This window comes from Manacus vitellinus, unplaced genomic scaffold (assembly GCF_001715985.3).
Source record: "Manacus vitellinus isolate BGI_N305 unplaced genomic scaffold, ASM171598v3 ctg7180002437912_pilon, whole genome shotgun sequence".
Classification (NCBI taxonomy): domain Eukaryota; kingdom Metazoa; phylum Chordata; class Aves; order Passeriformes; family Pipridae; genus Manacus; species Manacus vitellinus.
Window position 1 is genome coordinate 5,137 of NW_021938750.1, and position 25,643 is coordinate 30,779.

Consider the following 25,643-nt stretch of genomic DNA (forward strand, 5'->3'; position numbering starts at 1 on the left):
GGCCATCCAGCTCCAGGTGTCCCATCTGGGTTGGACCAGATGGTCTCTGGAGGTCCCTTGCAACCTCTCCTTGTCTGTGTTTCTGTGATTCTGTACAGGGCACGAGACATCTGAAAACACAAGTTTCAGAACCTACAAAGTCAGATGTAGCTGGATCTCTACCCAGTTCCTGTGTGTGTTTAATTTTCACTTCCTCTTGGCTCTTTAATCTTTTGCAGGTGTGCTGATAGAAAGTGCATCAGAAGACGAGGGCACTGATGTAGATGCATAGACAACTCCTGAGCTGGTGAAGCATTGATCAACAAAATTAGTCTGGCTCTCATTACATTTCTCTTGAGCTTGGCCCCCCACCCCCTGCACTCCCTGGGCGTGCTGTGTTGGGAAGTGCTCGTGCTGCCAGAAGACTGAGACAATTTTTAGGGCTTTTCTCCCTCCTGTGAGCTGGTTCCTCCTGTGCCAGGGCAGATCCATCCACTGCCCAGTTTCAAACAAGTGAAAGCAACAGCAGCCAAAGTGCAACCCAGAACAGAGCTGAATTACCCAGCGAGCTCTACACAAAGTCTCAGGGTAGAGTCCTGGGAATCCTGGATTTTAAGTTTTAACATTTTGTGTGTGTGAGGAATCTGGGATGTACAGCAGTGGGGAACCATTTCACCTGGAGAATGAAGTGTTCAGTTGCAATCCTGATTTTTCTGTGACATGTTTACTACACTCGCATTACCTGTCTTCTTTCCTGCTTCTGTTTTTAGTTAATGTGCACAGCACAAGTGTAGAATTAGCACGTTCCTCCTGAGGCCGGGGCAACACCTGTCTTCCAAGGGTGCCTGTGCCCTGCGCAGGCAGAGGAGTTCCCTTAGAGTAAGAGAACCACCACTCTGCCCCGCTAGTTGGGCACCATCTGTCACAGTCGCGGGGGAAAGAAGACGCGACAGCCGGGGGTTCGTGCAGAGTGGTAGCTCGAAGCTATTGCAACTTTATTAGGGTGTGCCACCCCTATTTATAGGGTGGCAGGGGAAGGTTCCAGAAACCAGGGAGGAGCATAGGACAGGCAGGAACATAGACCAATGAGAAGGGAAAGGAGGGAATAAGGGAGAAATAGGAGCTGTGCTGGTTTAAAGGTAAACCAGCAGGGGAAATGACCTCAACTCAAAAGAGAGATTATAAGTCAGAATAACAATTTAATAAAATAATACAGTAAGTACAATTATACAGACAAACAAGTGGTTTTAACCCACAAAACCCAAATGTATAACCCAGCACCCTGGGGCATGAACAGAGTGGTGTTCTTTGGGCCCCCTGAGTCCAAAGTAAAAGAAGAGGGGAAAACCTGTTGGTGAGAGTGCTGGTGCAGTCTGGTCAAGAGTGGTGATTGCAGTCTGGTCGAGAGTGATGGTTGCAGTCTGGTTGAAAAGTGGTGGTTGCAGTCCAGTCGAGAGTGGTGGTTGCAGTCCAGTCAGGAGTGGTGGTTGCAGTCCAGTCGAGAGTGGTGATCTGCAGTCTTCCTCTGGATCCCACAAGTGGTTAAAAGTTCCAAGACTCCAAGATTATATATTCTCCAGTTTGCCCAGTACTTTCCTCAGGGCAGGGAGTTCCAACAAAAGGTGTGAGGACAAGAGCATCCTCCTATCTCACAGGCCTCTTAACACCCAGTTTATAGCCTGAGGAGTCAGGCTCTATGGGCAGATGGTGTAAATGGTTCATTGATAACAATTTCTGGGAAATGGCATAGAAGGCTATAGAATACACAGTTTTGGGTTACACCCAATACAATGATGGACTGGTCTCAGATGTTCTAACTAGGACAAGACTCTTTTCAGTACCAACCGTGTAGTTCAAGACTCAGCAATTCAGTCCATCACACAACAACCGGTAAAGTATGAACTGGACACTGCTGCCACTTTAGAAGAAACCCTCAAGGCCACACAGCAGGTGAAAACTGGCAAGGCAGCTGGGGTTGATGGAATTCCACCCGAAGTCTGGAAACATGGGGGCCTTGCACTCCATACTAAATTTCACGAGTTTGTGGTGTGCTGTTGGGAACTAGGCCAACTACCATCAGACCTTCGTGATGCAGACATTGTCTCCTTGTATAAGAAGAAAGGAATTAAATCAGATTGCTCAAATTACCGGGGGATTACTCTGCTCTCCATTGCTGGCAAAATCCTGGCAAGAATACTTTTGAACAGACTAATACCCACTAGAGCAGAAGAACTTCTTCCTGAAAGCCAGTGTGGTTTCAGAGCCAACAGGAGTACCACAGACATGGGGTTTGTTCTCAGACAACTGCAAGAGAAGTGCAGGGAACAGAACAAAGGTCTCTCTGGAACCTTTGTCGACCTCACCAAGGCTTTTGATACTGTGAGCAGAAAAGGTCTGTGGCAGATTTTGGAACGTTTAGGTTGTCCCCCCAAGTTCCTTAAAATGATCATCTCTCTCCATGAGGATCAGCACGGCCAAGTCAGATATGGCAACACACTTTCTGAGCCCTTTTTAATTAAGAATGGTGTGAAACAAGGCTGCATTCTCCCTCCTACCCTTTTCACAATCTTTTTTAGCAGGATGCTCCAAAGAGCCACGGCAGAGCTCGATGATCAGGATGGTATGTACATCCCATATCGTACCCATGGAAGCCTTTTCAACCTAAGGCGACTGAAGGCCCACACCAAGACCTTAAACCATCTTGTCCGGGAGCTGCTTTACGCTGACGACGCCGCCCTCGTGGCTCACACAGTGGCAGCTCTGCAGCGTTTAACATCCTGCTGCGCTGAGGCTGCTGAGCTCTTTGGGCTGGAAGTCATCCTGAAGAAGACTGAAGTTTTCTATCAGCCTGCACTGCAGGAAGTCCCCCATCACCCCCACATCACCATTGGCCAATCAGAGCTCAAATCAGTCCAGCAGTTTAATTACCTGGGGGACCTCATCTCCTCGGACGGTGAGATTGACGGAGAGACAGACAACAGGTTAGCAAAGGCATCGAGAGCTTTTGGAAGGCTCCATCAAAGAGTTTGGCAAAATAAACACCTGAAGAAAAGCACCAAGATCAGTGTTTACAGAGCCATAGTGCTGTCTACCCTCTTCTATGGATCTGAATCATGGGTCATCCACCGCCACCACCTGCGTCTCCTCGAACGCTTCCATCAATGCTGTCTCCACACAATCCTAAACATCCCCTGGTCAGATGATGTGACCAATACGTCTGTTCTAGAACAAGTATTGAGGCCATGTTGCTGAGAACACAGCTGAGCTGGGCAGGGCACGTCTCCAGGATGAAGGACCAACCACCGCCTCCCGAAGGTCCTGCTTTATGGTGAACTTGCCACCGGCTGCTGCAAGAGAGGAGCCCCGAAGAGGAGATACAAGGACTGCCTGAAACAACATCTCAGCCTTGACCATATCGATCATCATAACTGGTCTACTCTGGCCTCCAATCAGGAGGTCTGGAGACACACCATCTATAACGCTGCTGCTTCCTTTGAGAACGCTCACAGGATCACTCTCAAGGAGAAAAGACAGCGCAGAAAGAATCGTGTCCTGCAGAATATACCACCTAAGGAGTCTTTCTGTTGTGCCTTTTGCAATCGGATATGTCTATCTCGTATTGGCCTCATTAGCCACCAGCGTGCCTGTAATAAAAGTGGATAGAGCCTTCCTAAATCTTCGTTCGCGAAGCCCAGCCATGAGGGGGTAGGAAGGGTTGCAGGGGCACCGTGGAGGCTCGAGGGGAGCGACGTGGGGGCATTTAGGGGTTGGGGGGGCATTTAGAGGTCCCGAGTGGGCCCTGGGGACACTTGGGGGGCACTGAGGTGACAATGGCGGAGCTCAAAGGGGCAGCGGGGCAGGACGGGAGTTTTAGTCAAAGAAACGGCTAAAATGGCGTGGCTCCAAGGCACCACCCCCAGCCCCGTCCGGGCGGCTGGATTGGCTGAGCGGCAGTGACCGGGCGGGCGCAGCTTGCAAGTGGGAGGCGGCAGAGGCAGGAAGGCCGGGAAGCGGTGGCGCTGAGGGGAGTGGGGGGGGCAGCGGATTTTGGGGGGATTTGGGGACTTTGGGGAGTTTTGGGGGTCCCTCATGACCCCCCACAGCCTCCCGGGACCCCCCTGGCGCCTGTTGGCCGTGAACGTAAAGGAGGAGAAGTCAGATGAGCCCTTCCCCCTGCGGTTTCCTCCCGGGACCCCCAAATCCCGCCGGACCCTCCCCAAACAAGGGCGGGAAGGGAAAGGGGTCCCGGAGGCGCTGCCCGCGCTCGCTGGGGGCACTTCTGTGCTGATGCTCCTTGGTTGTTGTGTCTGCAGGGACTGGAACAGGGATGTTTGTCCCAAGAAAGCGCTGCTCCATCTCCGAACCGCCCCTGCTCCTCTCACACCTTGTTCTCTCTCTTTGCCCAGCAGTCCCTGGGTGGCTCCAGAGCCCTCCGGCTGTGGGTGTGTGACACATTCACATCAGCCCCTGCTCTCCTGGGCTCCTACACACGCCAGCCACGAGCTGCTCCTCCGTGATCTTGCTGTCCGTTCATAAACAGATCTTTGAAAGTGTTGCTGATTTAGAAACTGAACCTCTCAAGGCCCTTCCCCATCTTCGTTGCCTCCTTTGGAAAATCTCTAAGGGCTCAATGTCTTTATTTTATTGTGTCCCCCCAGACTGCCCCAATGGTGCAGGTGAGGCCGCCCCAGGGCAGAGCAGAGTGGGACAATCCCCTCCCTGGCCCGGCCGTGCTGGGCCTGATGCCCCCAGGACAGGGTTGTCCCTCCTGGCTGCCAGGGCACTGCTGGCTCAGGGCCAACTGGCCACCCACCAGGACCCCCGAGGCCCTTTCCTGGCACTGCTCTCCAGCCTCTCATTCCCTGCTCTGTCTGTCCATCCGTGGTTGCCCCATCCTGGGGGCAGAATCCAACACTTCCCCCTGTTGAACTCCCTGTGGTTGGTGATTCCCAGCCCTCTGATCTGTCGAGGTCTCTCTGCAGGGCTTCCCTCTTCCATGAGGCCCCTCAGTGTCCAAATGCTCCCTTTGTTCCATGAGGTTCCCAGGGTCCCTTTGGCTCCTTAAGACTGCAGTGTGACAATGTCCCCTTAATTCCATGAGTTTCTGAAATGTCTCAGGGCTCCTTTGGTTCCAAAAGGCCCTGCCATGTCAAAATGGCCCCTTACTTCCATGAGGTTCTGCAGTGGCCCAGTTTTCCTTTGCTTCCATGAGGCCCTACAGTGTCACAATGGACCCTTGATTCCAAGAGGTTCCAAAATATCTCAGGGTTCCTTTGGTTCCGTGGGGCCCACCAATGTCACAATGGCTCCTTGGCTCCATGACTTTCCATAGAGTCCCTGAGTTCCTTTGCTTCCATAAGGCCCTGCAGAGTCCCAGTGACCCCTGGATTCCCTGGGGTTCTGAAATGTCACAATGATCCCTTGATTCCATGAGGTTCTGAAATGTCACAATGGCCCCTTGATTCCATGGGGTTCCACACTGTCCCAAAATTGCTTGGCTTCCATGAGCCCTTGGAGTGTCACAGTGGACCCTGTTTCTCCAGGGGAAGAGGGACAGCACAAGACACACAGACACCAACTCTAAGGAACAAGTGTGTCATTTCTCCATAGTGCAAAAGAGCAAAGAATTACAAAAGGATAAGCTCAGTAATGCACCTCATCGTTCCTACAAAGAGTGCCTGGAGTGATGAGAAAAGATGCATCCTCAGTTCCCCTCATCCGTTCCCCTCAGCCAGGCCCGCACGGCAGCGGGGGAGCCCCGGTCACAGCCAAGGGTTGGAGAACCCCTCCTGGGGAAGGGAAATCCACTCGTAGGGGAGAGCTCCATCTCTGCTGGGAGGGGGTCCAGCTTTCCTGTGCTTGAATAAACAAGCTCACAGAGCTATGTTAATTTGGAAGGTTCATCCAGAGGCCAACTTTGGCTCAGGGGATGTTGTTCAGGCCTCAGTGCTTCAGCTGCAGAGCCTTGTGGAACCAAGGGGCCGTTGTGACACTGTGGGGCCTTGTGGAACCAAAGGGACCCTGTGACACTGTGGAACCTCATGGAGACAAAGGAACCCTGGGACACTGTGGAACCTCATGGAATCCAGGGGCCATTGTGACATTGCAGGGCCTCTTGGAATCAAGGGGCCATTGTGACACTGTGGAACCCAAGGAACCCTGGGAAACTGTGGAACCTCATGGAATCATCAGGGCAATTGGGACACTGTGGAACCTCATGGAACAAAAGGGTTTCCTTGTGACACTGTGGGGCCACATGGAACCAGAGGGACCCTGTACCTGTGTCTGATGGACACTCGAGGCCCATTATCCTGGCTGATTATGGACTCTAATGGGCACCAACACAGGATCAGTTCCCCATGGACATTTCCCACATTCTGAACCACTCTTACCATTGTATAAGTTTGTTATTTTAGCTTCTCTAATGACCTTGGATGTTCAAGTATATCCTCAACAGACAGAAAACTGGGTGTATATCCAGACGTGAGACAAAAAACTGCTCAAGCAGAAGTGGGAAGGACTTTTGTCTCCCAACGTGGCTGTGGAAGCTTTGTGGGGAGACTCCCAAATTCCCCGTATGGGAATAAAACAGCTCCGGACACAGAGGAACCCACTGTCCTGGACAGTGCAGTGAGCAATGAATCTGCTGCAGGTAAAGCTGCAAATTTATAGGACAATGTTTCCAGTATTGCAGCATGGTTATTTACCCCTGGATTAGCCAGCTGTCCTAACAGGGCCTTGCAACTAACACAAAAGGAAGAAAAGAGACCAATGTCCCTTTTCCCAAGGGCCACTCCCATATAACACACAGAGAGCAAATGCCACCTGACCCTTGGAAGAGAAACTCACCCCAAAAGCTAATGCAGGCTGTGACACTGATAACAAACAGCAGGAACTGCTGGATTTGTTCTGTTTCCCACTCCTTCGAATGAAAGCATTCCAATGATGGGACTTCCAACACCAAACATCTGCCTGCTATCTCATATGGTGGTTTATATCAACCTCTTCTTAATGCTTGTTTCTTTTGCTGGTTTTAATTTAATTCCTTTGATACAATGCACTGTACTACTTTATGCTGTATTATACCCTACTAGTAGGTTTTTAGTCTTTACACTGTGTAGTAAATAATTCTGATTAAGAGTTTTCATCTGTTCACTTGTCTGTTCATTTGTCATAATAAAGAATTCATTTTATACAAATACATCTGATCTGCCATCGTTAAAACCTGCAAGACAAAGTGATTTAATCACACCTCTGTAATTCCTTAAATTTAAACTGTTGACACAGCCCAAGGCTAAGACTGGATCCAGCCACACTCGGGCTCCTCTCTGAGAAGGAATTTAGAAAGCAAGGGGATCCTTTCTGTACCTCGTGACTCAACAGCAGGGCTTCTTTAATAACTTTGTCTAAGCCTTCCACTCCCCCCCGTGCAAGCCCCGCGCCCACACACACGAACCCTGCAGTCCAGTCGCTCCAGTGGCTCCGTTGTCAGCACTATTGACACGGGGGCTGTTCAGGGCCCTGGTCCTCCTCCAGTTGCTGCACTCACACCCCCATGCTCACGAGCCCTTGCAGAGAGAATTGGCTCACACAGGAGTTAGAAGTTAAGTTTAATGAGAAGACAGAACAGACTGCACTGGTTGGGGTCCTCCCCTCAACTTCCCTCAAGTCCTGTGACTGAGGGGTTTCAGACCTGGACAACAGGGCTGATGGCTCTCCCAGGGCAACCCTGGAAAGAGCTGGGACATGGTGTCCATTTCCCAGAGCCTGTCATTTGGGTTGTCACTTGCCACTGTTCCTCTGTGCCCTCTCTGTTTGGAGATGGATTCTTGGAGAGCTGATGGCCCTGCAGTGATGGAGCAGCCAGGGCAGAGCATTAACCGAGTTACTCCTCCTCCCACTGTTAGTACCCTGTCTGTGTGTGCAGATGAGCTTCTTATCCCTTAACCTGACACAAGCTGACAAGAGCACAAATCTCCTGAGGCATCCGTGTTTGGAGGTCACACACATATGCCCTGCTATTGTTTAACAGATGAGAGTAGATCCTTGGAATTTATGTCCAGAAATGCATCAGGATTAGGGGAAAAGCTTTGTTATTGTACTGGCAATGGATTTGTTCAGTGCCAGTATCACAGCCTTGTTCCTAAGGCTGTAGATGAAGGGATTTAAGAATGGGTACAGGACTGTGTTCAGCAAAGCTACAATTCTGTTGGTCTTCAAGGAAACATCTGCTGAAGGACACATGTAGAGAGCAATGCAGCTCCCATATACAATGGATAAGGTGATGAGATGGGAAGAGCAGGTGGTAAAAGCTTTCTTCCTCCCAGAGGCTGCTGGAAGCTGCAGAACACAGCAAAGGATGCACATGTAAAATGCCAGAGTTAAACAGAAGGAATCCAGCACGACACATGATAAGAAAACAGAGTCTATTTTCCAAAGCAGGCTGGTGTCAGAGCAGGACAGTTTGAATAAGGGGGAGTTGTCACAAAGGAAATGGGGGATCCTGTTGGAGCCACAGAAGGACAGCTGAGAGAGGAAGAGCAGGCGGTAGCTCAGGAGGGTGAAGCCGATGAGCCAGGCAGCAACAGCCAGGCAGAGGCAGAGCTGAGGCTCCCTGGTGGCAGCGTAGTGCAGGGGGTGGCAGATGGCAACCCAGCGGTCAAAGGCCATGACAACAAGCAGGACAAACTCTGTGCAGCCCAGGGCGAAATAGAAATAGGATTGGGCAAAGCAGCTGCTCAGCGAGATGGTTTTCTGATCAGAACTCAGGATGGCAAACAATTTGATGCTTGGGGAGGATGTAAACCAGATTTCCAGGAACGCCAGGTTGCTAATGAAAAAGTACATGGGGGTTTGCAGGTGGTGATCCACACACACGAGGAAAATGATGGTTGCATTCCCTGTCACTGTTGTCAGGTACATGAGCAGAAGGATCACAGAGAGAAACAGCTGCAGGCTTTGATCAAGCCCTGGGAAACCCTCTAGGATGAACTCAGTAACTGCTGTTTCATTTGCTGCTCCCATGCTGAATTTCAGTTCATCCTGCCGGGACAGGAACATGGCAAAACCAAGTGTGATAATTTCACAGGCTGGACAAAATGTTCTGTCCTTCCCTCTCTGCTCCTTTCATTTCCTGCACTCTTCCTGTACAGCACAGAGATCGTCCTTCAAGCAATTCTCACACCCTAATTTTTCTGTTTCACATTTCACTCAGAGTCCTCAGAGATTTTGTTGTCTTATTTCTACTTTGCCAAATACTCACAAAGAATTCTTTCACCAGAACAGAGGATTCTGAAGAGGCTGTTGGCTATTTCACCCCATTCCTGGGAAATTCCAGGCTCACTCAGACCTCTGGCAAACATCTGTCACACCTGTGTGCCAAAAGCCTCTCTTCTACTGCACAGATGCTAAACCATGAAATCACATCCACTCTGCATGTTTAAAGCTCTTGTTTCTACTTTTCAGTGTTTGCCTTTTGCACTGGGGATCCCTGAGAATCTGTTGATTCCAAAATAAGCAATATCAAGTATTTTGCAATCCTCTGCTTTCTGCCACAGCTTCTTACTCTCTGGTTCTTCAGGAAAAGAGAGAGGAGGGCAGAATAGGGACCAAGTATAACTTGACTTTTTAGTACTCTAAATAATGACCAAAATTTATTATGGATCCACACAGTGTGTCACAGAGTCCCACCTCACACCCGTCTGCACAAAAAGGCACTTGTTGCCATACAGTTGCTCGTTGCTATTGCTCTCAAATGTTCCAACCCAAATGCAGAGCAAGAGAACAGTGCCAGGAAGAGATTTGTAACCTTTCCTTTGCCTGCCAGTTTTACACTGGGAGAACCCAGCCTCCAGAGCCTTCTCTTGTCTCCACTGACTACAGAGGGAGCCTGGAGAAAACAAGTTCCCATAAGGGCCTGCAGTGGAGGAGATGAAACTCATTAATCAAGTCTCAAATCTCCGATTAATTAAGTTGTTATGCTTTTAAATGAAAATTCACAGTTCACAGAAAGAAACATGAGAAAAAATGTGCAATAAAGACTGGCATTCTTCCTTTCATCTTTTGATTTTGTTTTTAGGCAGAGAGGAGCAGAGCACATGGCTCCAAAAAGAGGGTGATTTGAAATGCCAGGGGGAGAAGAGGGGATGGTGGGTTTGAAGCAATGAAACAAAGCTGTGTTGATGTGCAGCCAGAGCACTGAAGTCATTAGTCCCCTGAGTGGTCCCAGCTCATTGTCCACATAGATGAGAGGAGAGACTGGTCTGAGAGAGCCCATCAGCTTGAAACTAAGTGATTGAATTCAGTCAAGACCTTTAAAAATTAACAAACTCCAAAAGGAGCAACAATTTTGAGTCCCCTTCCAAATCAGCTATTGGACTGAATTGTGTGGGACCTGCCCAGGGACACCCTCCAGGGAAGTCCAGGCAGTCCTAGAGATGGGCAGATCCTGCTGTGCCCAGGCCTTTTCTTGGGCATAAATGTAGCGATTGCCGTCCTGGGGGGAGAATCTGACAGCTTCAGAGATCCCTGTAGAGCTTCTGCTGCACAGCTGAGTAAACCTGAATAAATTGGAAGATGCTTACACATGCCAGAGGGGGCCTGCAGGACCACAGGTCAGGTGGATTATAAGAATTAATCAGAACAGTGGTGACCAAAGTCACACCTGATCCAATTGAAGACACTGGTGCAAGGGCCATTGCAAAGGAAACTCTTCCAATCTGAGTTATCCCACAAGTCAAGCAATCTTTTCCTTGAGAGCTCGTCAAAAATAGAGAGGAAGAAAAAAAAAGCGAGGAAGAAGTAGAGATATAAAATGTGCTAATACCAACTGAGAAGAACCTCTGAGCAATGTTTCACCACTCAAACTGTTGGTAGAAAATGTGTTTGGGAAATGACTGCATAAAGAACATTCATGAATCTGGGAAGGAAGACTTCTCCAGAGAGTACACAGAAGTCTTCATGTCAGAGGGCTCCACTATTTCCTAAAATCTACATTCAGGGCTTGAGTCAGCTGTTTGCAGAGAGGCCACCAGTGCCTCCAGCATTCTCTGGGGTAGCTGAAGCCCTCATGTGGGACTGGGAAAAGTGTCCCAGGACCTACGGGAGCTCTTTTGGAGCACGAGCTGGAAGGCCTGAGCTGAGGCAGGTACCTCAGGAGCGGTGCAGGACTGCTGGGTGCACTGGGCAGGGACCAGCAGCCCAGGAGCTCATTGTCCTTCTGGATGCCAGGTCACTTCTGTCACAGGAACTGAGTAGCCCCCAGCTGATCTGTGGGAAGGCAAAGAGTCAGAAGTCATGAATGTCATCAGAAAGCTGCTCCCAACATGATGGCAGATTTGGGAAGGTCAAGGGGAACGGGGACAAGGGAGATGGGAGACTTGGCAAGGGAATAATGCTTGGTCAAGAGAGATGAAAGATTTGACCAGAGAAGGGCTGTTGGGAGATGTGATGGTCAGAGGTGTCTTGGGCACAGCAACCATGAAATGATGGAGTTTTCAGTTCTGGGTGAAGTAAGGAAGGGGTCAATAAAACTTCTACCTTAGACTTCTGGAGGGTGGACTTTGGCCTGTTCAGGACACTGAAGTGGTTGAGACAGCCTCCTGGAAAACAGTCCTTAATAACAAAGAGACTCAGGAAGGCTGGACATACTCTAAGAAGGAAATCTTGAAGGCCCAGGAGCAGCCTGTCCATGTGTGCTGCAAGATGAGCCAGCAGGGAAGACGACTGGCCTGGCTGAGCAGGGAACTTTTCTGGGACTGGGGGAATAAAAAGGGTTTATGACCTTTGGAAGAAGGGGCAGGCAGCTCAGGAAGAGTACAAGGATGTTGTTAGGCCATGTAGAGAGAAAATTAGAAAGGTAAAAGCTCAGCTAGAACTCAATCTGGCTACTTCTGTAAAGGGTAATAAAAAGGGTTTATATAATACATCATCAACAGAAGGAGGGCACAGGAAAATCTCCATCCTTTATTGGACACCGGGGGGAACACTGTCACCAAGGATGAGGAAAAGGCCAAGGCATTTAATGCCTTCTTTGCCTCAGTCTTTCACAGAAAGGCCTGTTATCCTCAGGACAACCAGCCCCCTGAGCTGGTAGACAAGGACAGGGAGCAGAATGGACCCTCTGTAATCCAGGAGGAAGCAGCTGGTGATCTGCTGAGCCACTGAGACACTCCCAAGTCTATGGGACCAGAAGGGATTCATCCAGGGGTGCTGAGGGAGCTGGAGGGAGAGCTCAGCAGAAACCTTCCATCATTTACCATCAGTCCTGGCTCACTAGGGAGGACCCGATGAGTGGAGGTGCTCATGTGATGCCCATCCACAAGAAGGGCCAGAAGGAGGATTGAAACAGGAGCCAGGCCTGGAAGAGTTAACTGAGATATCTTGGCCTGCTGAGAAACCCCAATACCTGTTTTGCTGGAAGAACATTTTCGGAGCACTGGTTAATCTCATGTTCTTTTCTGGTCACTGGACCAAAGGCCTTATTATAGAAAGAATAGGAGTAGTACACACAGAGTAATAAATTAGGTAACCCAGACGTTTGAATAAGATCTAGAAGGCCCAGAGCCAGGATTTTGCAAGCTTGAAGAATTCAGGTCACCTGATTGAAGAGGTCAAATTGAGGAAGACATCCATGGCAAACACCAGAGGGATGAAGGCTTGAGGAGAAGACCCCACAGTAGAAGACTGGGCATGTCTGGAAAGACTCTGCCCAGAGACCAGCCTACTTATTAATATGTATAATAAATGAGGTAACCCTGTATCTAAAGCGTATAAAATGGCTTAGTTTTGCACTTGCAAGTTGAGCAAGTTTGTCCAGTGTGAGCTGGCTTGCTCCCAACGTTGAATAAACAAATACCTTGCTGCTTAAAGATAAAAGAATGTCTCTGAGCAGTCTTTCGGGCCGATTTTTCGGATTCACTGGTCACGTGCAAACAGGTGAGTGGTCAGTGCCCATCCCTGGCCATGCCCAGCAAGGGATCCCCACAGTCTGTCCCGTTTGCTTCATCCCTCCATTGCCAAGAACTTTTTAGGACAAGGGAACTCTGTGCTCTGGGTTTGGAGGGAGGTCCAAGTGCCACTTTCTGGAGTGGGATTGACAAATGATGGGGTCTTGTGTTCTCTGGGGGGCCAGACTCTGGTGACACTGGTGTGTGTGCACATGAGACTGGTGTGGGTGTGGGTGGGTGTAACCACCAGTGAACATCAAACCGGAGCAAGCACTGCCTAGATGAGACCTGGGAACCATCTCCTGGAGGGATCCACCTGGGCTGGGTGTCCCTGTAGCTCTACATCTCCCCCTGAGGTGGCAGAGCACACAAACTGCCCATCCCTGTGTCCCTTTCTGCACTGGCTGTGCTTTGGTTTGGCCCAGAAACCTGCCGAGGTCCCTTCCAGGATGAGTCCCAGTGCACTGCCCTGCACCGTGGGCCTTCCCCTCCTGATCCAGCATCTGTGGGGCAGCAGAGCTGGGTCAGTGCAGGGACAGGGCTGGCTCTGACAGGGGCCATGAAGCCACTGCCAGGAGGTGACAGCAAGGACAGTTTGCAAAGAACAAATTTAGATAGGGTGCCTTTGTTGGAATCAAGGGGGCCATTGTGACACCAGAGAAAGTCAGGGAATCAATGAGCTGTTGTGACACTTCAGGGTCTCCTGGAACCAAAGGAAGCCTGGGACAGTTTGGAACCTCATGGAGTCAAGGGCCTATTGAGACCCTGCGAAGCTCATGGAAGCAGAGGAATTCTGGGAGAGTGTGGAACTTCCTGGAATCAAAGGGCCATTGTGACACTGGAGGGCCTCATGGATCTGAAGGAAAGCTGGGAGACTGCAGAATCTCCTGGAATCAAGTGGCCAGTGTGACATGGGGGACCTCATGGAACCAAAGGAACCCTGGGACAGTTTGGAACTTCATGGAATCAATGGACCATTGGGACACTGGGGAACCCCATGGAATTGTGTGGCCATTGTGCCATTGCAGGGCCTCCTGGAATAAAATGAAACCTGGGACACTGGGAAACCACGTGGGAGCAAGGGGTGCCTGTGACCCTGCAGGACCTGATGGAACCAAGGGAAGCCTGGGACACTGAGGAAACTCGTGGAACCAAGTGGCCTTTGTGACCCTGCAGGATTGCACGGAATCAACAACCCATTGTGACACTGCAGGGCTTCATGGAACCAAAGGAATCCTTGGACACTGTGGAACCTCATAGAAACAAAGGGCCATTGTGCCACTGGAGAACCTCATGGAATCAAGGGGCCATTGTGACACTGCTGGGCCTTGTGGATCCAAAGGAATCTTGGGATGCTGTGGAACCTCCCAGAATCAAGGGGCCGTTTTGACACCGTGGAACCTGATGGAATCAACAGTCCATTGTGACTGTGCAGGGCCCAGGGAAGCAAAGGAATCCTGGGACACTGTGGAATCTGACAGAATCAAGGGACCGTTGTGACCCTGCGGAGTCTCACGGAGATGAAGAAGCCCTGGGAGACTGGAACCTCATGGAATCAAGGGACCATTGTGACAGTGCAGGTCCCCATGGAAGCAAGGGAAAATGGGGACCCTGTGAAAACTCATGGCATCAAGGGACCATTTGGACATGCAGGGTTTCCTAGAACCAAAGGAAGCCTGGGATGTTTGGGATCGTCCTGGAATCGAGGGGCCATCGGGACACTGTGGAACCTCCTGAAAGCAGAGGAACCCTGAGACTGTGCAGAACCTGAGGGCAGAAAGGAGCCATCGGGACACTGCAAAACCTCGTGGAATCGAGGGGCCACTGCTTCACATCTGGGTCTCATGGAACCAAAGGAAACCTGGGACACTGGGGAAACTCATGGAAGCAGGGAGAGCCTGGGACACTGTGGAGCCTCACGGAATCGAGGGGCCATCGGGACACTGCAGGACCTTGTGGGGCCAAAGGGACTGATTGCCCCTCTGTGCTGGGCACTGCTGAGGCCCCACCTGGAGTGCTGTGTCCAGTTCTGGCCCCTCAGTGCAAAAAGGCCCTTGAGGGGCTGGAGCATGTCCAGAGAAGGGAACGGAGCTGGGGAAGGCTCTGGAAAACATGTGTGCTGAGGGACGGCTGAGGGAACTGGGCTGGTTGAGTGTGGAGAAGGGGAGGCTCAGGGGGGACCTCATTGCTCTCTACAATGACCTGAAAGGAGGTTTTAGTGGGGTGGGGGTTGGTCTCTTCTGCAAAGCCTTTAGTGATAGGAGGTGAGGAAATGGCCTTAAGTTGCATCGGGCAAGGTTCAGATCAGATATTCAAAAACCCTCTTTTTTTTTCACTGAGAGAGTTTTTATGCATTGGAACAAGTAGCCCCAGGGAGGTGTTGGAGTCTCTGAACGTGTTCAGATGGCGTCTGGGTGTGGCACTTTGGGATATGGTTTAGGGGTGATTCTGGTGGTGCTGGGTTGACAGTTCAACCAGAAGATCTTGAAGGTCTCTTCCAATCTTGGTGATTCTGTGATTCTCTGACCTGTCATCCCCGTTTCCAGATTTGTGCTTTTACAAGATTCTGGGGATGTTTTCTCAGTTGGGTCCCTCAGTGGGACCCATTAACACGACCAGAAACTTTACACTTGGAATGTCCCTTTGGTTTCTCAAGAGGTTCCTGCAACTTTCCTCAGGGTCTGACGTCCAGGGACTCATCCCCAAAGCCCCCGAGGGTGACAGCTGTGTCTGTGCTGCTGAGCTGGGCCGGGCTCCTGGCACACAGGGAGCTCCTGGCAAGCGGGCAGCGCTGCCAAGAGACAGCTCTGCCCAGGAGCAGTTCCTCTGCACAGCCCAGCAGGGCTGAGGGCACTGCCAGGGCAGCTCAGGGACACCAGAAGGGCACAGCCAGAGCTTCAAGGGGCTCAGCACTGGCAGGAGGGCTGAGAGCTCCCTGCAGGAGGAATCTTGGCAGGGCTGCACATGGTGAGTCTGTGGCTGCAGGGCAGTGCAGGGGCAGCTCCTGGAGGCATCTCCTAAAGCTGGCCCAGCCCCAGCTGATGGGATGGGTGAGCAGGGGCTGTTTTGGGGCCCTTTGGAAGAGCTGTGAAGCCGGGGGTGCAGCCAGGGGTGCCCAGGGCTGTGGGGCAGAGCAGGGTCCTGCAGCCCAGGGCGCTGTGCTGGGCAGGGACTCTGCTGCCTGCCAGGGGCAGCTCTCAGCCGGCCCGGGAGCTGCTGCCAGGGCTGGGGGAGAAGGGCTGTGGGCAAGGAGAAATCCCTTGGAGGGGAGGGCAGCATCCTTTGGATGCCGTGCTCTTGCAGGGTCAGACCTGCTCCCAGCTCCAGATCCCCACAAGGTATTTTACAGGGAGGATTTGACCAAGCACACAAAGTCAGGGGCTTTGGGGAGGCACTGGGACATAGAAATTGTTCTCTCAGTTTAGGAAGAAGCACTTAAATGCAAAGTCTTTTCCTCTCAGAGATGAAGAATTCAAGGACTCTCAGAAATCAGACAGGATCCTGGGCAGTGCTGAGCTGTGGGGTGAAGTCACAGCCCCACGAAGCCCCTGAAGTTTGAGGGCTTTGAAAGATTACAGAGTGTTAGGCCCTTTGCCATGAGAACAGTAAGGCTAACTAGATAGTTCCCATGGTCACAGCCTTGAGATATAAAGAGTACAAGGTCAAAGCAGTCTGGCTGAAGGCAGCTGCTGATGCCTAAGTGTTTTTGCAAGAATATGTTTCTATTCTATGTGTGAAAGCAGAAGCAAGCGAGCTCAGTAAAGGCTGTGCTCTGTGGATCCCCTGGGAGCAGGGACAGCACAAAGCCTTTCCCACGTGCCTCCCTCACCTGGCTGTGGTCTCCCTGTTTGTCAGCACTGCCATATTTTCCAACTTGAAGCCCCCCTCCATCTCCTCCCCATCCCTGGATCTGACCCTGTCAGTTCTGTGCAATTAAATATTATTATGCACCCGCCTTCTAATTTAGTGTTCACCTTTTGACCCAGAGATGTATAAATGATGAATTGTACTCTCTGACTATTTAAACCATATAAAGGACCCTGCAGTGCCTTCTTTGTCCAAGATCCTTCTTAGCTGTTCCCAAAGGACAGCACACTGCAGGACAGGGTGTATTTGCAAAGGGGAAGGGGACAAGAATCCCAGCCCAGCAGCACTGCCAGGGAGCAGCAGTGCTTGGTCTTCCCAGAGCTGCTCTCTTGCCCCTTCCACACTGTCCTCCTGAGCCCCTTTCTCGGGGTAAGGCCTGAGTGCTCTCTGAGCACAGTCCTGGGGGGTGGAAGCCCTTGGAGCACAGGCAGGGACAGGCCCTGGGAACTTGTGAAGCAGAGCTGGGCTCCCTTCCAGCATCTCCAGGATGCTGTGGGATCTTCTGAGGGCAGGGCATGGACTGGGGCACTTCTTCTGTCACCTTGCTCCAGGGCTGCAACTCTCCTGCAGTGTCAGCATGACTCTCTGCTTTCCAGGTTCCATTTTCAGATCCAGTCTTCCCCTCCTGTTCCCAGGGACATCCTGTGAGTGCTTCAGAGCTGCCATCCTGGGGCAGCTCCTGCCCAGCGTGGGCAGGCACAAGGTCTCTCCAGCTGCTCCTCTCCCCTCCCCAGTGCCACTGTTTTCTGCAGCCTCCTCATCCTTGCCCAGCACAGCCCTCCTGGCACAGTTGGACACAGCCCTTGTTCTACCCCCTCCTCAGGCACCTGCCCAACCCCCTCAGCTCCAACCTGATGGCCACAAACCTTCAGGGCAGGGAGGCACCAGGGAAATGCTGAGGAAACCTTTCAGCTGCACTCCAATCCAATTGGAGGGGTTGGCCTGGAGGAAGAAATCCCTTCTCATTGTCCAGAACCACCAGGACAACCTGTGCTGTGTCCTGGGCACTCCTCTGGAAGTGTGGGCTATGGAAAAGGTTTTGGTGTCAGGGATACTGAGAAGGCTGGGCAGTGTCACTGGGAGACCTCTCCCAAACCCTTGGAAAGGCCAGAGCCATCCCAGAGCTTCCTGGGGCCTTGGCAAAGACAGACATGGAAGCAGTCTGCAAACAGGGCAGCAAGGAGGGTTGGCAGAGTTCCACACTGCTCAGGTTCAGCAGGGAAGGGGAGAGGGCAAGTCCTCCTGCAGCCATTGCCAGGCATGGGAAGGACAAGGCAGGGATTGCAGAACCCCTGTGGGAGGGAATGGAAGGGGATGTTGTGTGCCCAGACTCCAGCAAGGTCTTTGACGTGGTCTGCTGTGGTCTCTTAGAGCCAGACTGGACTGCAGAAGTGGAAGATGTGGTGGGTGGGAAGTTGGCTGAATGAAGAGTGTCCAAAAAAATCCATGGTACAAAGTCCTCTTGGCAGCAACTTCCTGATGAAACCCCTCAGTGACCAGCCCTTGAACACCACTGTAGAACATCTTTATTCTCTTTCTGTACAATGGGACCAAATGTATTTTCAAGTCCTTTGTGGATGATGCCAAATTTCAGGGAGCCCTTGAGCAACCTGTCCTGGTTTAAAGACACAGATTGGGCAGGGAAATCCAATCAAATGAACTCACTCCCCTTTTATTCCCCACCAATACAGGGAGACAAAAATACAAGAAGGTATAAGTGAAAAAATAACAATTTACTGACAAGAAATATAGCAGCAAAAACAACAATACCAACAGAACAGTTCAAAGCAAGAGCCGAGAGAGAAATTGCCTCCTCTCTCCCCCCTGCCCCAACTCCCTTTTGTAAAGACAAACCCAGGGATCAACAGGTGCCTCCCTTCCCCCTCTTCCCCCTGACTGAACAAAGAACAAACAACAAAACCAGGGGAAAGAGGGGGTAAAGCAAAATGTGGGAAACTCTCTGGCCTGAGGTGAGTTGTGCTGCCCAAGAACACGCTGACTCCAGAGGTGTCCCAGCGGTGCAGAGCCGGCGACTCCGGTCCGTGGGGCAGGGGGGAGGCAGCGGCTCTGCTTGATCCCATGGAGTTCTGGGGAGGCACAGGGGGGGCCAGGAGACTCTTCAGTGGCACTGTGGCCCCTTGGTTCCAAGAGGTTCCACAGTGTGACAATGGTCCCTTCACTCTACAAGGTTACATCCTCTCACAGGGTCCCCTTGGCTCCAGGAGGCCCCTCAGTGTCACCAAGCCCCCTTGATTTAATGAGCCTGCACTGTGTCCAAATGGCCCCGTGGGACCACAAGGTTTCACAGTGTGCGGGTTTCCACGAGGTTCTGCAGTGTCCAAGGGTCCCTTTGGCTCCATAATGCCTGGTCACAATGGCCTCTGGATTCCATGGGATTCCTCAGGGTCACAATGGCCTCTGGATTCCATGGGATTCCTCAGGGTCACAATGGCCTCTGGATTCCATGGGATTCCTCAGTGTCACAATGGCCTCTGGATTCCATGGGATTCCTCAGTGTCACAATGGCCTCTGGATTCCATGGGATTCCTCAGTGTCACAGTGGCCTCTGGATTCCATGGGATTCCTCAGTGTCACCATGGCCTCTGGATTCCATGGGATTCCTCAGTGTCACCATGGCCTCTGGATTCCATGGGATTCCTCAGTGTCACAACGGCCTCTGGATTCCATGGGATTCCTCAGGGTCACAATGGCCTCTGGATTCCATGGGATTCCTCAGGGTCACAATGGCCCCTTCGTCCCACAAGATTCCACAGAGTCCTGGTGCTCCTTTGCATCCCTAAGGCCCTGTAGTGTCACAATGGCACCTCGATTCCATGAGATTCCAATTTGTCCATGGGTTCCTTTGGCTCCAGAGGGCCCTGTAGTGCCAAAATGGCCCCTGCATTCCATGAGTTTCCACAGTGTCCTCTGGTGCATAGGGCCTTCAGTGGCACAATGCCTCCTTGATTTGCACAGTGTCCCAGGGTTCCTTTGTTTCCATGAGGCCCTGCAGTGCCACAATGGCCCCTTGATTCCATGGGTGTCACCACAAAGCTGAGCCCACCCAGATGAAAGTTTGGGGGAGATTGGGATTCCCAAAAATTCTCCTCCAGGAGGGAAATGGTTACTAACGTCAACCTGGGGAGGGGAAATTTGGGATTCAGGGAGGAATTTGGGGATTTAGGGGGGATTTTTTGATTCAGGGAGGATTTTGAGGGAAATTTGGGGGTTTAGGGGGGAATTTGGGAGGAATTTGGGGATTCAAGGGGGAATTTGGGGGGAATTTGGGGATTCAAAGTGGAAATTGGGGGGAAATTTGGGGATTCAGGAGATATTTTGGGGGAATTTTGGGATTCAGGGGGAATTTGGAGGGAAATTTGGAGGTTCATGGGGAAACTTTGGGATTCAGGGGGGAATGTTGATGGAAATTTGGGATTCACGGGGGAATTTTGGGGGAAATTTGGGGATTCAGGGGGAAATGTGAGATTAGGGGGGAAACTGGGGAGGAATTTTGGGACTTGGGGGGGGGGGAATTTCAGGGTTCAGTGAGAATTTTGGGATTCAGGGGTGGGAATTTTGGGATTCCTGGTTGGAATTTTGGGCTCTGCACTCACACCTTGGTGTTGTCACTCAGGCAGTTCTGGAGCAGGAAGGTGAGTTTACTGTTCCTGTAGGGAATGTCCTGCTCCTGCCGGGAATTCCAGAGGCTCAGGGGGCTCCAATCCCGATTTTCCAGCTCCAATCCCACTTTTCCTGCCACATTCCCCACTTTGGCCTCCCCACCCCCACTTTTCCAACCCCAATTCCCCATTTTCTCACCTCCAATCCCTCTTTTCCTATCTCCAATCCCTCTTTTCCTACCCCCATTCCCCATTTTTCCCATTTATTCCCATTTTTCCCATCCCAATTCCCCATTTTCCCCTCTTATCCCACTTTTCCCACCCCCATTCCCCATTTTCCACAACCTGGAATCTTCATTCCTCCACGTCAGTTCTCGGCTGTCCCCGGTCAGCTTTGGCAGGCAACTTTCGAGCTCTTGGCTCGTCTCCAATTTCACCTGGGACTCTTCTCCCGAGCGCCGGGCCTACTTCCATGGCCCAGTCTCTTGGCTCAGCTTCAAGTTGAGCCTCTCCTCCTCTTACAGTGGAGGGAAAGAAATAGCCCCCCTCTACAGCTTCACTGCAGAAAAGGAGGGGGGAGAGAGGGCTTGGCTGCAAAGCCTGCCTCTCTCCTCTTACCTCAGGTGCTGTGAATCTCTGTTTGTTGAATTCATTCAGTCCATGACTTTGGCTTCCATCCTTGGGAACAGGAAAGCTGTGTGGGAGGTGTTGGATTGTTGCGTGTGGCACATTGGAGTCAGTTCTGACTCCACTGTTCAATTGTTGTTCAGTTTGATCAAAGTTCCTCCTTCCTTCCGAGGGAAGTCAAGGCTCAGATCCCCGGAACACTTGTGGTTGAGGTCGATGCTGGGAGGTGCTCAGGTGATGCACACGTAGCCACCACAGAAGTGTTGGTTAGTTCTTAACATCAGATTTAATTCATTGGCTATTTTCACCCCAAATCAAATCCCCTTAAGGCACACACAGGAATTCCCATTCTCCCACATCAGCCACCAAGTGCACTCGTGTCCTTGAGCAACATCAATCCCACGGGTGGGTTTGCCTTTGCCTGAGGCAGGAATAACCCAGACTGTTCTCCTGGAGCGGGTCGACCCTGGCCGGATGCCAGGTACCCACTAAAGCCACTCTCTCACTCTCCCTCTGCAACTGGACAGAGGAGAGGAAAACACAGCCAAGGATTCATGAGCTGAGATAAGAGCTGGGAGAGGTCAGTTGCTGATTACCTGCAATGGGCAGAACAGACTCAAAGTGAGGATATTACTTCAATTTATTGCTAACAGGATAAGAGCCAAAGAGTGAGAAATAAAACAGTCTTAAAAACACCTTCCCCCCACCCCTCCTTCCCTCCATGTTCTCCCTCCTCCCTCCCAGCAGTGCAGGGGGACGGGAATGGGGGTTGCAGTCAGTTGTTGTTTCTGCTGCCGCTCAGAGAGAGGAGTTGGAGTCCTTCCCCTGCTCCCCTGGGGTCCCTCCCACGGGAGACAGTCCTTGATGGACCTCTCCAGCGTGAGTCCACCCCTCGGGCAGCAGCTCTTCCCAACCTGCTGTCCCGTGGGTCACTCCTCCATGGGGTCAGTCCCTCATGGATGAGCTGTCCCGGCGTGGGTCCCCCACAGGGGCCACGAGTCCTACCCAGGAAAAACCTGCTCCAGCCTGGGCTTCCCTCTCCACGGGCTGCAGGTCCCTGCCAGGACCCTGCTCCATCCTGGGCCTGCCACGGGGTCACAGCCTCCTTTGGGCATCCACCTGCTCTGGCGTGGGAGCCTCCATGGGGCTGCAGGAGGGTCTCTGCACCAATGCTGCTCCAGGGGCATTCAGGGGTCCTCTGCACCCAATTCTCCCCAGGGGCTGCCAGGGGGGTCTCTGCACCCCGATGCTCCCCAGGGGCTGCAGGGGGTCTCTGCACCCCATCTCCCCCAGGGATGCAGGGGGGGGCAGCTGCCCCCAGGGGATGCATGGGGGTCTCTGCACCCTGATGCTCTCCCAGGGGCTGCAGGGGGGTCTCTGCACCCTGATGCTCTCCCAGGGGATTCAGGGGGATCTCTGCACCCCGATGCTCCCCCATGAGCTGCAGGGGGGTCTCTGCACCCCGATGCTCCCCCAGGGGCTGCAGGGGGGTCTCTGCACCCCGATGCTCCCCCATGGGCACAGGGGCACAGCTGCCCCACCCTGCTCTGCCCCACGGGCTGCAGGGCCTCAGCTCCAGCACCTGGAGCACCTCCTGCCCCTCCTTCTGCCCTGACCTTGGGGTCTACTTTGTTGTTCCCATGTTCTCACTCTGCTCTTCCCTGGCTGGAATTCTTTCTGTCCCACAGCCTTTTGTTCTTAAATATGTTATCCCAGAGGTGTTACTGTCACTCCTCGTTGGCTTGGTCTTGGCCAGCAGCAGGGAGTCCGTCCTGGAGCCAGCTGGTGTTGGTTCCACAGGACAGGGGAAGCTTCTGGCAGCTTCTAAGAGAAGCCACCCCTGTAACCCCCCCAGTGCTACCAAACCCAGCCACAGAAACCCACCACATTTCCCCAGCATGTTTTTAATGTGCACTGCAGGAACTTTGTCCCCTTCCACAGCACGTAAATATGCTGACTGGGCAGGGCCAGCCCGACTGGCAGATCCTCTGCTGTTGAGGAACCTTTGGTAAATGTGTAACCCCGTGTTTGCAGCCCCACCAGCCTTTGCCCTCAGTGTCCTCTTCACCTGTCCCTTGCATCCTGGGATCTCCCCAGAGGCTGGTGCATGACAGGGGATGTGATTCACCTGCTCAGGGCCAGGTTCTTTGGCCCAAGTGTCTCTGAGGCTGGTTCAGAAATGAGTTCCACTGTCTGATTCAGTTCTTTCAGGGATTTCATGTCACCATTAAAACTTGCTTCTCTAGGCCCAGGACAGTGTTCCAGGCAGTGCCTTGGGACACAGGAGATGTTTCCAGCCATCCAGTGGTTGATTCCCCCATTGCAAGCACATGGCATTGCTGAGGGGTTTGGGGCAGTGGGATACAGACAATCTGCCAGGCCTCCCCATACTTATATTGCAGCCATGGTGAGCAAAACCCTCTCTAAACAGGTTTTTTTGGATGTCCAAACACTCCTTAGTTTGATATTTCTGAGTCTAAATCTTCACAAAATGAGTGTTTTTCAGCCCCAAAGCTCCCTAAAGCAGTGTTTTGGACTCCAAAATGTCCCTAAATGGGTGTTTCTGAGCCCCCCAGATTGCTCTTTCTCAGCCTCAAAACTCCTGAAATTGCTGTTATTACCCCAAACCTCCAAAAGAGGAGTGTCTAAGCTGCGAAGTTCCTGAAATTGGGGTTCCAGAGTCCCGTGATTCGAAGAAATCCTTAAACAATATTTAAAACACTTGTAATTATGGCCGGGGTCACACAGGCGGTTTCCCCTCCAAGTGTATGTCCACCAAGTAACAAAAAACAACAGCTTTTATACATTTGGAAGGAGTAAGTTTCAAAAATTATCTGTCATACACATTCTTTGAGAATTGGTACGAAATCTGCCTTATCTAAATACACATTCGGTTACCTATCCCTATTTTTATTACTATAGAGTAATTACTATAATTACATAAAGCTTTATCATTTCAAGCAACTATGTTCTCCCACCCATCTCCTGTCTCCCTTGCAATGTTATTGATTACTTTTGCTACGTGCTAAAAGCCCTTCTTTTCCGGCTTTCCCTGTCAGTCTCTGATCTTATCCATTCAGGCAAGCCATAGTTCCCCTTTATCCTAACTGCCCACAATTGGGCAGACCCCCTACTTGCGAGCAGTTAAAATTTGCAGCAGGCAGGGGCCACTGGCTGTGCCCCCTCGCCCCAGCAGGGACCCCGGGGCTCTGCCGTTCCTCTCCCGCCCCAGGAGCCGCCCCCTGCTCGGAGCATTTTCGCTTTCGGTTTCCAGGGATTTCCGAGAAACTGGTGTAAATCCGAGAACTGAGGTGCCAGGGCATAAAGGGCAGGGGTGGATCCTGTAGGAGTGGGGTAGGGTAGGAGGAATATAAGCGTCAGGAGCTCCCCGGTGCTCCCTGCGGAGCCGCTTCATCCCGACCTTCTTCCAGGTAAGTGCAGCCCCTCACTCCCACCCTTCCCCCCGTGGGGCTACTTCTGCTCCCGAAATTAGTGTTTCTGAGCCCAAAAGCTTCCTAAATCGCTGGTTTGGAGCTCCAAAGCTGCCTACATGGGGGCTACTGAGCCCAAAATCTGCTTCACTTGGTCTTTTGGAGCCCAAAAGCTCTTTCATTCGCTCTTTCTGAGCTGAAAATATCCCCAAATCGCTCTCCCTGACCCAAAGCTCCTGATACCAGGATACTGGTACTTAGGTTTTCTGAGCCTCAGGCTCCCCAAATTGGGGTTTCTTAGGCCCAAGGTTCACTAAATTGGTGGTTTGGAGCACCAGGGCTCCCTAAATCCCTCTTTCTGAACCTACATGCTACTTGAATTGCTGCTTCAGGCCCCAGAAGATCCATAAATACTTGTTTCTGAGACCAAGAGCTCCCTAAATTGGAATTGGGTGAGCTCAAAAGCTCCCTAAATGAGACTTTCTGAGGCCAAAAGTTCCCTAAATGAGTGGTTTTGAGCCAAATGCTCCCAAAAATTGGTGGTTTTCAACCCCAAATCTCCCTAAATCAGTGTTTGAGGCACCAAAAGCTCCCTAAATGGACGCTTCTGAGCCCCAAATCTCCCTAAATCACTGCTTCTGAGATCAAAAGCTCCCAAACTTGCAGTATCTGAGACCAAAAGCTCCTGAGTGGAGGTTTTTGAGCCCCCAGAAAACCAGAAATTGCAGGTTTTGAGCCCACAAGTTCCCTATACCTTTTTTTCTGAGCCTCAAAGATCCCAAAATGGGTATTTCTGAATGCAGGAGCTCCCTAAATCGCTGTCACTCAGCCCAAAAGCTCCCCAGATGGGTGTGTAGTGAGTTGACTCTGACTGGGTGCCAGGCACCCACCAAAGCCACTTTATCACTGCCCTCCACACCTGGACAGGGGAGAGAAAATACAGCAAAAGCTTCATGGGTTGAGATAAGGACAGAGAGAGATCCCTCTCTGATTACATCATGGGCAAACCAGACTGGAATTGTGGAAATTAATTGAATTTATTACCAACAAAATCAGAGCAGGATAATGAGAGGTAAAAGAAATCTTACAAAAATCTTCCCCCCAAGCCCCCTCCATCCCAGACCCTCCCTCCTCCTCCTCAGTGGTTCAGGGAGACTGGAATGTAATCCCAA

At 51.6% G+C, this 25,643-nt stretch overlaps 1 protein-coding gene across 1 annotated transcript; it reads right to left on the bottom strand.

The window, feature by feature from the left end:
- Positions 1-8,055: 8,055 nt before the first annotated feature.
- LOC108641663 (olfactory receptor 6F1-like) lies at positions 8,056-9,054 on the bottom strand. The gene has a single exon (XM_018084496.2). The coding sequence runs from the start codon at positions 9,037-9,039 to the stop codon at positions 8,056-8,058; it is 984 nt and encodes a 327-aa protein (XP_017939985.2). The 5' UTR covers positions 9,040-9,054.
- Positions 9,055-25,643: the final 16,589 nt, after the last annotated feature.